Source organism: Halichoerus grypus, chromosome 11 (assembly GCF_964656455.1).
Source record: "Halichoerus grypus chromosome 11, mHalGry1.hap1.1, whole genome shotgun sequence".
Taxonomy (NCBI): Eukaryota; Metazoa; Chordata; class Mammalia; order Carnivora; family Phocidae; genus Halichoerus; species Halichoerus grypus.
The window spans coordinates 73,562,919-73,577,762 of NC_135722.1; the positions used below are offsets into that span (position 1 = coordinate 73,562,919).

Here is a 14,844-nt window from a genome sequence, read left to right on the forward strand (position 1 = left end):
TATTTGTAGAAATCATATAATGTAATATTTGTGCTTCGCTGATTTAAATATGTAAATATTTCAATTACCGAAAAACATCAACTACATTGTTCATGCCTAAATTATTTATTCTTAGACGGGCATTATTTTATACATCTGCACAGGCTTTACAACATATTTACACATAAACTATCTTACCCAATACTCAGCCTCATGAGATAGGCATTATTTCCCCTTGTTCTCTTTCCCACTTTTTTTTCAAGTATCATTGTTATTTAAAGATCATAAATGACTTGCCCAAAGTTTTAAGAACATTTAACAACAATAACAAAAAGAGTTAAGATTAGACTATTAGTTTACTAGAATAGGCAATATTTATTTTTTAAATAGTCCATTGTGCAGTAGAAACATTTTATGAAAAAACAAAGAATAAAGAAGATTATTTTACTATTTACCAACCGACATATTAGCAAAGAACACCAAAGGCACCATACCCTAAAATGAATTCCTAACAAATTGAAGACCATCGCTCTATAACTAAAAGTAGCGTTGTGGCTTCCATTTCCCCCCATGTCTTTCCTGATTTTTTTTTAATTTACATGGAAAGAAACCATCCCATTTCACTAACAGGGCTATATTTTTTTAAAAAGTAAATATATTCTGACCAGATTTCAATCACAGGAAATATTATCTTTTTCCATATTCATTATTTTAGACTTATCTACATAACAGATTAGAGGAAATACGATTCTTAGTTGCAAAGCACAGTTAAGACTATCTGATTCTTTAAATAAATACACAGCTTTAAAATAAATAGAATACACTTAACAAATCCTCATTTACCTCTGACACAGAAAGTGACTGCACCGTACCAAAATGTGCATACAGTGAACAGAAATAATTCCTATAAACACAAGGCTGATTGGTCCAAGCTGTGGGGACAAAATGTACAGGATTAAATATTTAAGTTTAACAAAAATTACGTTGTCTTATAAGCAATGAGACAATGGACTACTCATTTGTGTGAATCAATTTTGTTGGACAAAATGATTAGTCATTTGCATATAGGAAAATTCATAAACTTGATACTGAAAGAATTTCAGCAATACTTAAGACAAGCGCATATGACTCTATCCCATCAGCTTGCTAAGCCAAACCTATGAACACAGAGTATAGCTGTGCAAAAAGATAGGATAGAATACATCACATTTAACATGAGATGGCAAGTCTATGGCTATCAGTGTCCCACGGTGATAATTAGATGCAACTATGAATCATTATCTGAATGACTAAAAAGCACTATACTAATCTGGGATTGTGCTTGAGCACTTACTATGTGAGGAACTATGCCTAGAAAAAGATTATTTGAAAAAGCGGTACATAAAAAATTTCAAATATTTGTTTACTAAAATTAAAGTAATGCCTGGATTATTGAGACCTAGACAAATTACTGTCAAAATTTATTTTTATAATCAGAAATGTTTAAGTCTCTAAATTAGGGTGAGCAAGTCAAACGCAGAGAAAGATGACAGTTAAAACTGTTCTTAGAAAACTGGTAAGGTTTTAAACCTCTAATAAAAGGTTAAATAGGGGTGCCTGGATGGCTCAGTCGGTTAAACATCTGCCTTTGGCTCAGGTTCATGATCTCAGGGTCCTGGGATGGAGCCCCACGTCGGGCTCCCTGCTCAGCAGGGAGTCTGCTTCTCCCTCTCCCTCTGCCCCTCCCTTCACTCGTGCTCTCCTCTCAATTACTCTGTCTCAAATAAATAAAATCTTTTTTAAAAATTAAAAAAAAATAAAAAAGGTTAAATATAATTTCATTACTTCATAAGTGAATTCTCCCTTACTGAGATTCTCTGTAATGACAATAACTGGTTCCAATAACACTTTGCACATTTGTTTTCAAACAATATTCTTATTCCTTTTCTTAACTCTTACTCTTTAAATCTGAAAACCACATATTTTATTCTGAATCTAAAAAACAATAAAATTTCACCAATACAAATAATCTACTCTATAAATATATTTGTTGATATGAGTACATTGCTTACATTCCTGAAAATCCAAAAGAATAATAAGATATAACCATACTTGGAAAAATTGAATACTATTTTAGGATCTTTCTGTCAAATACTACCAAGTATTTGGAAGTAAAGTAATTAAACAGAAAGTTAAACAGTTAAACAGAAAGTTAAGTAATTAAACAGAAATGAAAAGAGTAATTAATTCTCATTTTTGTTAAACTATCAGTGTTCACATAATCTTATCAGTACAATCTCATTGTCACCTGGTCAGGTTATATGTGACTAGGCCAGAGGTTAGCTTATAATTTTTGCTGTAATTAAGACTGATAACTGTAATTCAACTAGAGTTCACAAAGATTAAGTCTTACCACTATGCCTGCATTTTTTATTGCCAGTGGAAGCCCTAAAAGGCCAGTTCCAATATTTCCTTTAAGAAGATGCATAAGAGTTTGCACAAATCTGAAAAGTAAAAGGTATAAGATTTTAGGAAAAAAGCTAATAAAATCACATGGGGACTGAAAATCAATCTCGGCAAGGACTCAAATAACATTTCCACTCAACCAGAAGTTGAATAGGCCAGAGGTCATATTGGTTCACACGCTACCTTTGCCATTTAAAAGGAGAATACAGAGGGTTATTATGGAGATTAAATGAGATTTAACTGAAAGTATTTTTGTACATATTAAAGAAATACAGAAAAGGTAATTTTCTCATAAGATCCCTGGCAGCTATGACATTCAGAATAATGTAGAAGATTATATACGGCTAGGCTGATAAGACAGAGCAATTTATTGACACTATGTAATCATGGCACTAAACACATTTGATCTATGATTATCAACCTAACAGGAAATTAATTAAAAGAAAAAGCACACAAGTTTTAAAACTATGTGTATCATCAGATAAGATAAATACTAATTTAGACATCATGTACTCCCTAAGGAATTTCATCAAAATTTCCAAGAGGCATTTGAAGGAAGTCACTTGACCAAGAAAAAATAAATTAAACTAGGAAGAATAGCCCAAATTTTAAACTTATGAAACAAACACACTTGCCTAAATTTTTTTTTAGTTTATACTATTCTTTTCTGAACTAAAATGTAACTTTTGCTTAATTGTTAAGTTACTATTAGAGTAGGAACTTACTCAAATCTATTAATGATGACAAAATAACAAAAGCAGTTCTTTAAGGTTCCACTGCCTTCCCACCACCATGACTTTGATACCATTCACTCAGCATAAAGAAGAAATGTTTACTACCTCCAACCGTCTAACTCCTAACCATTTCAGAAGCCACTGCTCTTAAAATTTCTATTCCTTTCAATCAGATCTCCCTTCTTGCAAGATCCATAGCATGGGACATGTATCATCATTGGAATTCCCACACACTGCTCTGTATTTTAGATGCATTTCTTCTTTCCCAAATGGACTATAAATACCTTCACAATATCTTACTCATCTGTGTGTCTTCTGTAGTATCTAGTTAGTGCTTTACCTACAGAAGATTACAAAACATATACTAAATGAAAAGGAGACATATAACCCCGTAACACTTACGAAATACCCTCTTGATCATCAAGCTGGTAATGCTTCTGAACAGGAAGGAGCTCTTGCTCATGCTCTTCATCTGATGTCCCATCAAAATTCTGCTCATTTATTAAGGGCCTCATTACATCCATATCTTCAAAAAGAAAAACAAAGTACTTCACTATGATGTTTAACACTGAGTTAAAGCTGGTATAAATGAATTTTTTAAAAGAAGGACATACCACTTGTACTTATCTTTACTATTTCCACCCTAGGTTAATTCACACTAACACTTTGAGTTTTAGTGTATTTAAAAGACAATTAGACTTATTTGCTGGTTATTTTGTTTGGACAAAGCAGTGCAAAGTGCAAAGCTTAAGTATTCAATGCAAAACTTTTTCTCATTTGTCTATATGAGGTTTTTAGCAAATGATCAGAGTTATGAGATAAAAAATGTGAATAATCGGAGCACCTGGGTGGCTCAGTTGCTTAAGCGTCTGCCTTTGGCTGGGGTCATGATCCCAGGGTCCTGGGATCGAGCCCCGCATCGGGCTCCTTGCTCAGCGGGGAGCCTGCTTCTCCCTCTCCCTCCCACTCCCCCTGCTTGTGCTCTCTGTCAAATAAATCAACAAAATCTTTTTAAAAATGTGAATAATAAAATGAATTTTTACCTCTTTTAGCTTCAATCATACTGTATACATAAATAGTAATCATATTTTTAAATACTTTAAGAAAATTATAGCAGGGGTAGGGGGAGGGGCAGAGGGAAAGGGAGAGAGAGAATCTTAAGCAGGCTCCATGCCCAACGTGGAGCCCAACACGGGGCTCGATCTCATGACCCTGAGATCATGACATGAGCTGAAATCAAGAGTCAGATGCTTAACCACCTGAGCCATCCAGGCACCCCCCCCCCGGCAAAATGTATTCTTGTATCTAACAATTTTTAGCAAGATGGATGATGACATTAGTCATCACTGTCTGCCTTATTCTAGTAAAATTCACTAAGCTAAAATTTATCGAGATGACTGATATGCATTAGCAAGGTTTGAAGTATAGGATATTTTTTTTTTTTTTTAAAGATTTTATTTATGTATTTGAGAGAGAGAATGAGATAGAGAGAGAGCATGAGAGGGGGGAGGGTCAGAAGGAGAAGCAGACTCCCTGCTGAGCAGGGAGCCCGATGCGGGACTCGATCCTGGGACTCCAGGATCATGACCTGAGCCGAAGGCAGTCGCTTAACCAACTGAGCCACCCAGGTGCCCCTGAAGTATAGGATATTTTAAAGAAATGAAAGATTGTTCCATTCAAATACATACAATAAACCTACAGACCATACAATTGGGGTAACCTAAATTGTTAGGAATGACTGACATATAATTTTTTAAAACTTTTTATTTTGGAATAATTTTAAATTTATATTAAATTTGCAAGAAGAATACAGAAAAACTCCTATGTATCCTTTATAGACTTACTAATTTTTAACATTTTGCCATGTTTGCCTTTTCTCTCTCAAATGTGTATCACTTTTTCTGAACTATGTGAGAGTAGCTTACATGTATTGTACCACTTTACCCTACAGTTGGCATGTACTCTCTAAGAACAAGAAGTTCTTGAATATTCACATCACAGTCAACAAACTCAGTTTAATATTGATGCAATATGTTAATCTACGTTCCATATTCCAATTTCATCAACTGTACCAACAAAGTTCTCTTAGCAATTGTTTTCAGCACAGGATCATGTATTGGATTTAGTTGAGTTATTCTACTGGTGACCTTGCCATTATGTCTTTTATGATGCCCTTAATCCTCCTTTTTTTCTTCCTTAATCTTTTACTATCTTGTTTGTCAGGTTTGTCAGATATCCTCTGGGGCACCTGGGTGACTCAGTTGGTTAAGCATCCAACTCTTGATTTAGGCTCAGGGTCGTGAGATCGAACCCCACATTGGGCTCCATGCTCAGCAGGGAGTCTGTTTTGAGATTCTCTCTTTCCCTTGGCCCCTCCCCCTCTCTAAAATAAAATAAATAAATCTTTAAAAAAAAATGGTATCCTATGAATTCCACCTATTACCTATACAAAAATTAATGGTCTTATTCTACTTTTGCTATTTATTTATTTATTTCCCAGAAAAACCACACTGCTCCCCCGCCCCCCCAGAAATGTCTTTCTTTTATTCTCTCATTTTTTGTTGTTGTTGTTGTGTTCTTTCTATTTTGGCAATATATATGATGTTTTACAAATTGTTATTCCAATCATGTCTCCACCCATGTCTTAGACTTATATCTACAATCAGTATATTAAATGCTTGCTATCAGTCCTCTGCCGAAGTGTTCTCAGTCTTCCCTTGGCTGGAAGAAGTTCATTCTCTTGTGGACTGTGCATCACAATGACATGTAGGACTTGATAAAATACAAATTGATGTACTTCACCCCAAAGCCTCTGATTCAGCAGGCCTGGGGTGGGCCTGAGAATATGCATTTTTAACTTCCTGGGTGATTCTGATGTTGCTGCTTTGGGAACCACACTTTGAGAACCACTGCTCTAGTAGATTCTTGAGCATGGGCTCCTGGGCACAGTACTCCCTAAGTTATCGCATGCTTTAAACTGTTTTTCTATAGCCTTCATATGAGGGACAGCTAGATATAACACCTTTGACTCACACTCTCTATTCTTGAGTTTCTTGAAAATACTGTTCCACTCTTGCCCTGCTATATAAGCTACTCTCGAGAAGTCTGATGCCAAACTAATTTTCTCAGCCATTATATACTTTGTCCTTTTTGCTTCAAATCCTGAGGAATTTCTCTTTGACTTTAAGATCTAATGGTTTTACTATGACATGTCTTGGGTTTAAGCATTCTGAGTCAATTTTCCCAGGGACACACTGGGCCTTTTTGATATGTAGATTTACGTTTTCTCTTATTTCTGGAAATTTTTCTTGGATTATAGCTTTGAATATTTGTTTAGTTCAAATATTTTGTTTTTCTTCTTTAGAGATTCCAATTATACGTAAGATCTCCTCTGCCTATCTTCCATTTCAACCACTTTCTCTTTGACCCTTTTGATGTCTTCCTTTACCTTCTTTGAAACTAAATGAGTCTATTAAATTTTCATTTCAACATGTTCTCCTTTGGACAACTTGTACTTTATTATTTATTTATGATTTTTCCTACTGCTAGGCAGTTCATGGACAGGGATCCTAATTTGAGAGTGGTGCCTTCTGTAGGCATAGTGAAGTTCAGTTTATCTAAGGGATGACATTGACTTACTGGGGTTACAGGGAGTAATTGGTATGTCTCTGGTTCTCTTTCATTTCTGCAGGATATTCAATTCCCTACCCACCCCCCACCCCCTGCCCCTTACTTCCTTCTTTCTCTTCACCTCCAGGTATCAGAGGGACATCTCAACTGCTCCTTTTATCTCCTTCTCCTCCAGAAGCCATGTTTTGCCAAGGCTACTGTGCTTCTACGCCTCCTAACCCCCTCTCCTCTTTTCCAGAGTTTCTAAAGACCTTCTTTAGAGAGTCCTTGCAGCAGCAACAGGAACTCTGAAATTTGCCGTTTGTTTTCCTGCTTATAGATAATTTGAGGTTTGTGGTATCTTGGTCTCCTACAAATGCTAAAAGAATAACTTCATGAATGGTTGACTTGTGCTCCTTTTCGAATTCACAGGTTTTGTGGGGAGGACATGTGAAGAGATTAGGATTTAGGTAGCCTCCGTTATCCCCAACTGGAATTCATGACAACAGTTTTTCATAAAAGTAAAGTTATGCTTTAAGATATTGGAAGATGCTTTAGCTTCGTAATATATATTTTTGTAATGCATTTTGAAATCAGGCAGTGTGGTCAGCTTTGTTCTTCTTTTTCAAGATTGTTTTAGGTATTTGGGGTCTTTTGTAATTAAAAGAGTATGATATTGGCATAAAGATAGACATATAGACCAATGAAACAGAATAGAGAGCCCAGAAATCAATCTATGCGTATATGGTCAACTGATCTTTGACAAGGGTGTCAGGAATGCACAATTGGGAAAAAGTCTCTTCAACAAATGGTCCTAGGAAAACTGAATATCCACATGCACAGGAATGAAAGTCTTTATCTCATACCATACACAAAAATCAACTCAAAACATATTAAAGACTTAAATACTTGAAAAAGCTTCAGACATTGGTTTTGGCAATGATTTCATGGATATGACGCCAAAAGCACAGGCAACAAAAGCAAAAATAGGCAAGTGGGACTACATTAAACTAAAAAGCTTCTGCACAACAAAAGAAACAATCAACATAGTGAAAAGCCAACCTACAGAATGGGAGAGAATATTTGCAACTATATATTTGATAAAGGGTTAATTTCTAAAATATATAAGAAACTCCTACAACCTAAGAGCAAAAAATCCTAGTGAACCAATTAATAAATTGGCTAAAGATTTAAACAGATATTTCTCCAAAGAAGATATACAAATGGTCAACACATTTATGGAAAGATGTTCAATGTCACTAATCATCAGGGAAATGCGAATTAAAACCACAATAAAATATCACTTCACACCTGTTAGGGTAGCCATTATCAAAAAAACAAAAGGCAACAAGTATTGGTGAGGATGTGGCAAGATTGGAACCCTTGTACAGTTAGTGGGAATGCAAAATATTGCAGCTGTGAAGGAAAACAGTATAGAGATTCCTCAAAAAATTAAAAACAGAAGTACCATATGACCTAGCAGTCCCACTTCTGAGTATTTACCCAAAAGTATTGAAATCAGGAACTTGAAGAGATGCTAGTACTCCCATGCTCAGTTTAGTGTTATTCATGATAGCCAGCATGTAGAAACAATGTGCACTGACAGATAAATGGATAAAGAAAATGGGATGTATACATACAGTGGAATATTATTTAGCCTTAAAAAAGAAACTCTGCAATATGCAACAACCTGGATGAAACGTGAAGACATTATGCTAAATGAAATAAGCTAGTCACAGAAGTTCAAATACCACAATTCCACCTATATGAGGAATCTAAAATAGTCAAAGTCATAGAAGCAAAGATTAGTGTGGCGGTTGCCAGTGGTGGTGGGGAAAACAGGGAGTTGCTAATCAACATGTATGAAATTTCAGTTATGCAAGATGAGTAAGTTCCAGAGATCTGACATACAACATTGTGCTTATGGATGATAATACTGTATTGTACACTTAATATCTGTTAAGAGGCTAGATCTCATGATGTGATCATGCTACAATTTAAAAAACAAGACACTGGAAAAAATGCTTGAATACAGTTTATTCTTAAGTTATTTAAATATTCTTCCTCTAGGGGCACATGGGTGACTCAGTCGGTTAAGTGTCTGACTCTTGATTTGGGCTCAGGTCATGATCTCAGAGTCCTGGGATCGAGCCCCACATCAGGCTCTGCACTCAGTAGCAAGTGTACTTAAGACTCTCTCTCTTCCTTTTCCTCTGCCCCTCCCCCAATCACTACCACATTCTCTCTCTAAAATAAATAAATAAATAAATCTCTTAAAAAATATATTCTTCCTCTAATAATATTACTAATATGTGTAAAGTAAAATCCAATGAATTATCCAAAGTTCCAAATGGCTAGAGTCTAAATTAATGAGGATTTTCTATAATTCAAATTCCCCAACTTTGCCCTTGGGTAGTTTTTCTAACCCTTTGATCTGCAGGACATTCTCCACAGACTATTTTGTAGGATTTCCTCATTTCTTTTTCTTCAGTATCAAAAGTGGCTCAGCCTAAACCTGTGCACAGTGAAAATTAAGTGTTTCTCAGTATTAGAGAGCTAATACTGGGATATCTACTACATCACATTTATTCTGGTGTCTATTAATATTACGAATTATGTTCATCTTTTGTTTGAACAGATTCTACATCCTTTTCTGTTACACTCTATACAAAGAAAATTGATACTTTATCTTATAAAACCACTGTATTAGTTTGCTAGGGCTGCCATAACAAGGTACGACAAAGTGGGTGGCTTAAACAACAGAAATTTATTATCTAACAGTTCTGGAGGCTAGAAGTCCAAAATGAAGATGTCGGTATGGTTGGTTCCTTCTGAGAGCTAGGAGAGAAGGATCAGTTCCAGGCTTTTCTCCTTGGCTTATAGATGGCTGTCTTCAAGTTCCTAGGGCATTCTCCCCATATGCGTGTCTGTGTCTTTATTTCCCCTTATTATAAGGACACAAGTCATACTGGATTAGTGGCCCACCCCACTCCATTGTGGCCTTATCTTAACTAATTACATCTACAATGATTCTATTGTTAAATAAGGTCACTTAGGGACTGAAGGTTAGGACTTCAATGTGAATTTAATCGATAACAATCAACATTTTTTGTTGCATCATCTTTAAACAGAAACGTGTTAATATTTTCATTCCAAAATTTATTCCATTGCCCTTGCTGACTCGAGTTCATTTGCATTTTTATTCATTCAGCTATTCAAATTGTCAGCTATTTGAACTCTCTAATTTCTTTCTGCCAGAGGATGTACAGTATGTTTTCTGCATTACTAAGCACATTATTTAAGTTCTTCATAAAGATAATTATCACTACCAATATATCAAAAACTGAACAATCTTTTATTTGAAGCATACCTCCCAAGAGATCACAGCAGCAATGGGAAGTCTGAAAAAAGTTTTCTCACAACTTAAAAAAATATGAACTCTGAAGGATAAAGTTTACTTTTAATGGCATCCCAAATAATTTATTTTTAATATCTTGTAGTTAAACCTGAATATATAGAAGTGTTAAAATAATCTATAAGTACTAGTTCTACTAGTTCTATAATTCACAGAATCTAGTTTTTATAATAATAGGATTACAAGGTACACTCAAATTCTCAACTAAAAGTTAGCTGGGCTCTCAGTCACTCTTAACAAATTTACACTGAGTAGCAACTGTGTTATTTAATTTTAACAGCGTAATGCCTTATGGTTTAAACTTTTCTCCACTTCTTAAATTCATTATTTCTCAATTTCATGTGGTTTAGGAAACATTAAATATGACTTACATGAAAAATAACTTTTCACATATATTTCTTTGGTCTAAATCCATTTGTCTCACCCCTCGCCTTTAAAACCTTAATAAAAATTTAATAATTCCAGGAAACTTCTCAAACTGTAACAATGAGATTAAAGAGTCAATTTTTTAAAGTTGAAACTATTTGAAATAAAAATAATTCTTAACAATGTTAGGAATTTAAGAAGTACACATTTATAAACTGTTTTTGAATCGACCATTATTTTTTTAAAAAAGATTTTATTTATTTATTTGAGAGAAAGAGTACAAGCTGGGGAGAGAGCCAGAGGCAGAGGGAGAAGCAGACTCCCCGCTGAGCAGGGAGCCTAATGTGGGACTCAATCACCAGGACCCTGGGATCATGACCTGAGCCGAAGGCAGATGCTTAACCGAATAAAACACCCAGGTGCCCCTCGAATTGACCATTAAAGCGTTGTGACACATTATTAGCCAAGTTCTAAGTATATGCTTAAATGTATTTTTAAAAACTACATTTAAAAAAAATAACTCTCTAAGACTTTCTCTGCGGTTTGGCCTATATTCTTTAGGTAACATTACATACTAAGAAATATATATCTGTTAAATGAAGTAAACTAAGAGTAGGTGAAGAAATCAGGTTTTAGGCTGATTATATTAGCTTGAATGATACAAAATAGTTACTGAATCTAAAGAATACATTAAAAGACACCTAACTACAAATATCGGGAAAGTGATATACTTACATACCCAAGAAGTTGCATCTTTAAATGGTAAGAGCCCGCTGAAGCCTGGATTTCTGAGGATGAGATTTATTAATAAATAGAGTCGACCAGTCATTTATAACTTTTAGAAGCTCCAGGTAATACTTAAATATAAAATGAGAAACTGTATTTTTGTTCCAAAGTTTGGCACACAGTATAGCAAAATGCAGTAATATTGTTTTCTTATATTTAACTCTTGAATTCTTTAGGAGAGGTTTTAGCATTGGCATAAGCCACGGGAATGAGTGGGACATTCCAGATTGGAGAATATGCACCTCCTTGATTATCTTTAGAGTTATTTAATGCATATGTATATGGCAAAAGATTAGCTGGAAAGCTTGAAAAGATTTTCGGAACAGTGCTAAGGACTCTGGACTTGATCCTAGAAGCTGTGAAAAGCCAGAGAAAGAATTCAAGTTGAAATGATCAGATCTGCATTTGGGTAGTATCACCTTGGCAGCGGTGACAAGGATCAATAGGAAAAACAGCAGCATTAAAGTCAGAGAGACCAATCAGAACACAGTACAGGCAAGAGATTGGTGAGGGCTTGAATTAAGTTAATTTGGTTGAAGAGAAAAGAATGGTTATTGAAAGGAGAGAAACAATAAGACTCGTTGACCAACTAGATGTGGAAGATAAAGGAGTAGAGGATGCTTCCTAGGTGACAGTTACGGAGAAAACTGAATGGATGCTGATATCCCTGAGAAAGGAAACACAGGGAGACAGTGTGGTGTGGTCCAGAGCCCCTGATCACAAATTTAAAAGCCTGGGTTGAATCTCAGTCCTACCTGTACTAGTTCTGGGAATCTAAGCTAGTCTGGTAACTTTAGTTCTGCCATAGGGAATGATTTCTCTTCCCTTAGTGGCCTTTTTCCTCTTGCTTCTGGCCTTCACATATGTTGTTCCTCCTGAATCATACTCTATTCTCCCATTCCCTGTTCTTCCCTTCCAATTTTGTATAACTACTTTGTCTAACTGTTCCTTCCTCATCTTGCAGGCCTCAGTTTAGACACCACTATTTCTCATTAGCTTCCTTAACCCCAAGTCTGGCTTAAGTCTCTCCCCCTGCGTGTCCCACAGCACCCTACAAACCTCCTGTAATACCCTGTATTGTAATGGCCCATTCTATTCGTCTGCATTCTCCATGAAGTGACAGCAGTGATGTCTGACTTGTCTGCTAGTGTATCCTCAATATTCGAAACATAGTAGATGCTCAACAAATGAAGAAATAAATGCATAAAAGAGAAAGCAGCATGTTAAGGAGGAAATATGAGTTTAATTTTTAAATCATGCAACCTGAAATTATATCCTGAATGAGCAGTTAGAAACAGGGTCTGGAAGTAAGTAGAAAATTTGGGGCTAAATATAAAGATTTGAGAATTATATCAGAATGCAGGTAATAAATGGCTGGGGTCAAAAGGCAGGATGAGGTCACTCAGAGATCGTATGGAGGAGAATAGAGCCGAAGACAGAATAATAGAGATCCACTAACATTTTAAATTCCAGTAAAAAGTTGGCAAAAGTAACTGAAAAGGAATGATCAAAGCCTCCACTGAGTTTGGTACAACAGACATCTAAAATTGTAAGCAAGAGATTAAAGTTTTCAAATCAGTCTTGTCAAGAACCGCCATCCCTTCCCGGTGAGCAGTTTCTGGCTCAGGTTCAAGGAAGGCAGCCCCACTCACCATGTCCTTCCCTGGGTTATTGCTTACTGTCCTGTCACTGTTACCTCTCTGATCTCATCTCCTACTACTCTTCCCACTGCTCACTCCTCTGAATGGTCACTCCCTGACAGAGAGGTAGAGGCAGGGAGAATTGTGTTCCTCTTCTCTCCTGGAACCACTCCATTGCAGAAAACAGAAAGATGTGGATATGGAAGCAGTCAGTAGGATGTTTTACACTGAATGTTTGTGTCCCCCTAAAATTCATGCGTGAAAACCCTATCCCCCAGTGGGATAGTGTTGGGAGGTAGGGCCCTTGGCATGTAATGGGGGTTAGATAAAGTCCTAAGGTGTCCTTCGAAGAAGAGGACACTTCTTACCATGTGAGGACATAGCAAGAAGATGGCCATCGGTAAACCAGGAAGAAGGCTCTCACCAGGAACTGAATCAGCCGGCATCTGCTCTCAGACGTCCCCCTCCCTCAGAACCAGGAGAAAGAAAGGTCTGCGGTTTAAGTCGCCCAACTGAAGGTATTTTGTTCTAAAAGTCTGAGCTGAGTAAGATACAGGAGTCGCCTCGCTTGGCACAATAAACTCTGGAGCCCTGCCTTCTGATCTGCTGGAGAAGAGAGCGGTGGCGAGCACCAAGACAGCCTGCGCACACGAGCACCGCCGGCAGAGCACCCTGCCGGGGCCGTGTGGACGCATAAGCCCACCACAGCCCTCTCAAGAGCCTCTACAAATGGACTGTCATGGCGTCTCCCCAACATCTACTGCCAGGAGCCCGCCATCACAGCAGGTCTGTGCCTTCTGATGGAATGTACTCGTGCAAGCGGTCGCCATCCTTTTCAGTTCAGTTCCACAAATCTTACCACCCAAAATACGTCAGGCACTCTGAGATGCTGGGAATAAAGCAATTCCTACAACTAACAGGAATTCTTGCCCTTGTGGAGCTCAAATTCTAGTAAAGGAAAGAGACAATAAGTAAGTAGAATAGGGAGCACGCTAGTGTTAAATATTCAGAAGGAAAATAGGGATTGGGAGGGAGAGCCTGTAGTTTTAGTTAGGACAGCCAAATTAGGCCTCATGAAGGAAGAAGGATTTTAAAGAAGACCGGAAGGAGGACGGGGTGGTGAATACTGTGGATATCTGAGGGAAAAGCAATTAGGCCGTGGGAACAAGAAAGGCAAAGGCTCTGAGGATGTAGAGAGCTTGGTGTGTTTAAGTAGGAAGGAGGCCAGAGTAACCAGAGAGGAGAGAACAAAGAGGAGAGTATAGGAGAGGAGATCAGAGGTAACAGAGACAGACGGTACACTGCTTTGTAGACCATTCTGAGTGACAGGAAAGCCACCTACAGCAGTGTTGTACAACAGAAATATAACGTGAGCCACAAACATAACTTTTTCTAATATTTACGTTTTTAAAGAGGGAAAAACAACAGGTAAAATTAATTTAATAATACACCTTATGTAACTCAATAGATCCAAAATATTATCATTTCAAAATGCAATCAACATAAAAAATTACTAACCAGACATTTTACATTCATTTTTCATACTAAGTCTTGGAAATCCAGCATGTATTACACTTACAGCAGATTTTAATTTGGACAAACCACATTTCAAATGCACATGGAGCTAAAGATGATCCCATTGGACAACACAGCAATAGAGAGTTTTGTGCAGAGGAGTGATATGATCTGATTTGTATTTTAACCAGGGCCTGCCTTCTCATGTATAAAACGACAGTAACTTCTACCTCACAGAGGTTTTATGGTAATGAAATGAGATAACATTCAGGAAGCACAGCGCCTAGTCCTTGGCAGGTAGGTCATCAATAAATCCTAGTTTTCTTCCCCTTCCTACACAATGATAGATTTTTTT

The 14,844-nt window shown here is 36.7% G+C and overlaps 1 protein-coding gene across 5 annotated transcripts in view; it reads right to left on the reverse strand.

Moving 5' to 3' along the window:
- Positions 1 to 14,844, reverse strand: part of SLC36A4 (solute carrier family 36 member 4) — a 60,622-nt gene that overhangs the window by 40,468 nt on the left and 5,310 nt on the right. For 3 of the 5 annotated variants that reach the window (XM_078058680.1, XM_036111823.2, XM_036111821.2), the window contains exons 2-4: positions 3,561 to 3,684; positions 2,372 to 2,462; positions 823 to 911 (exon numbers count right to left, since the gene is read on the reverse strand). In XM_078058680.1, coding sequence (XP_077914806.1) covers positions 823 to 911; positions 2,372 to 2,462; positions 3,561 to 3,684 — 304 coding nt within the window. Of the gene's footprint in view, positions 1 to 822; positions 912 to 2,371; positions 2,463 to 3,560; positions 3,685 to 11,283; positions 11,337 to 14,844 lie in introns of all 5 variants that reach the window. The other 2 variants (XM_078058679.1, XM_078058681.1) reach the window with 2 other exon arrangements.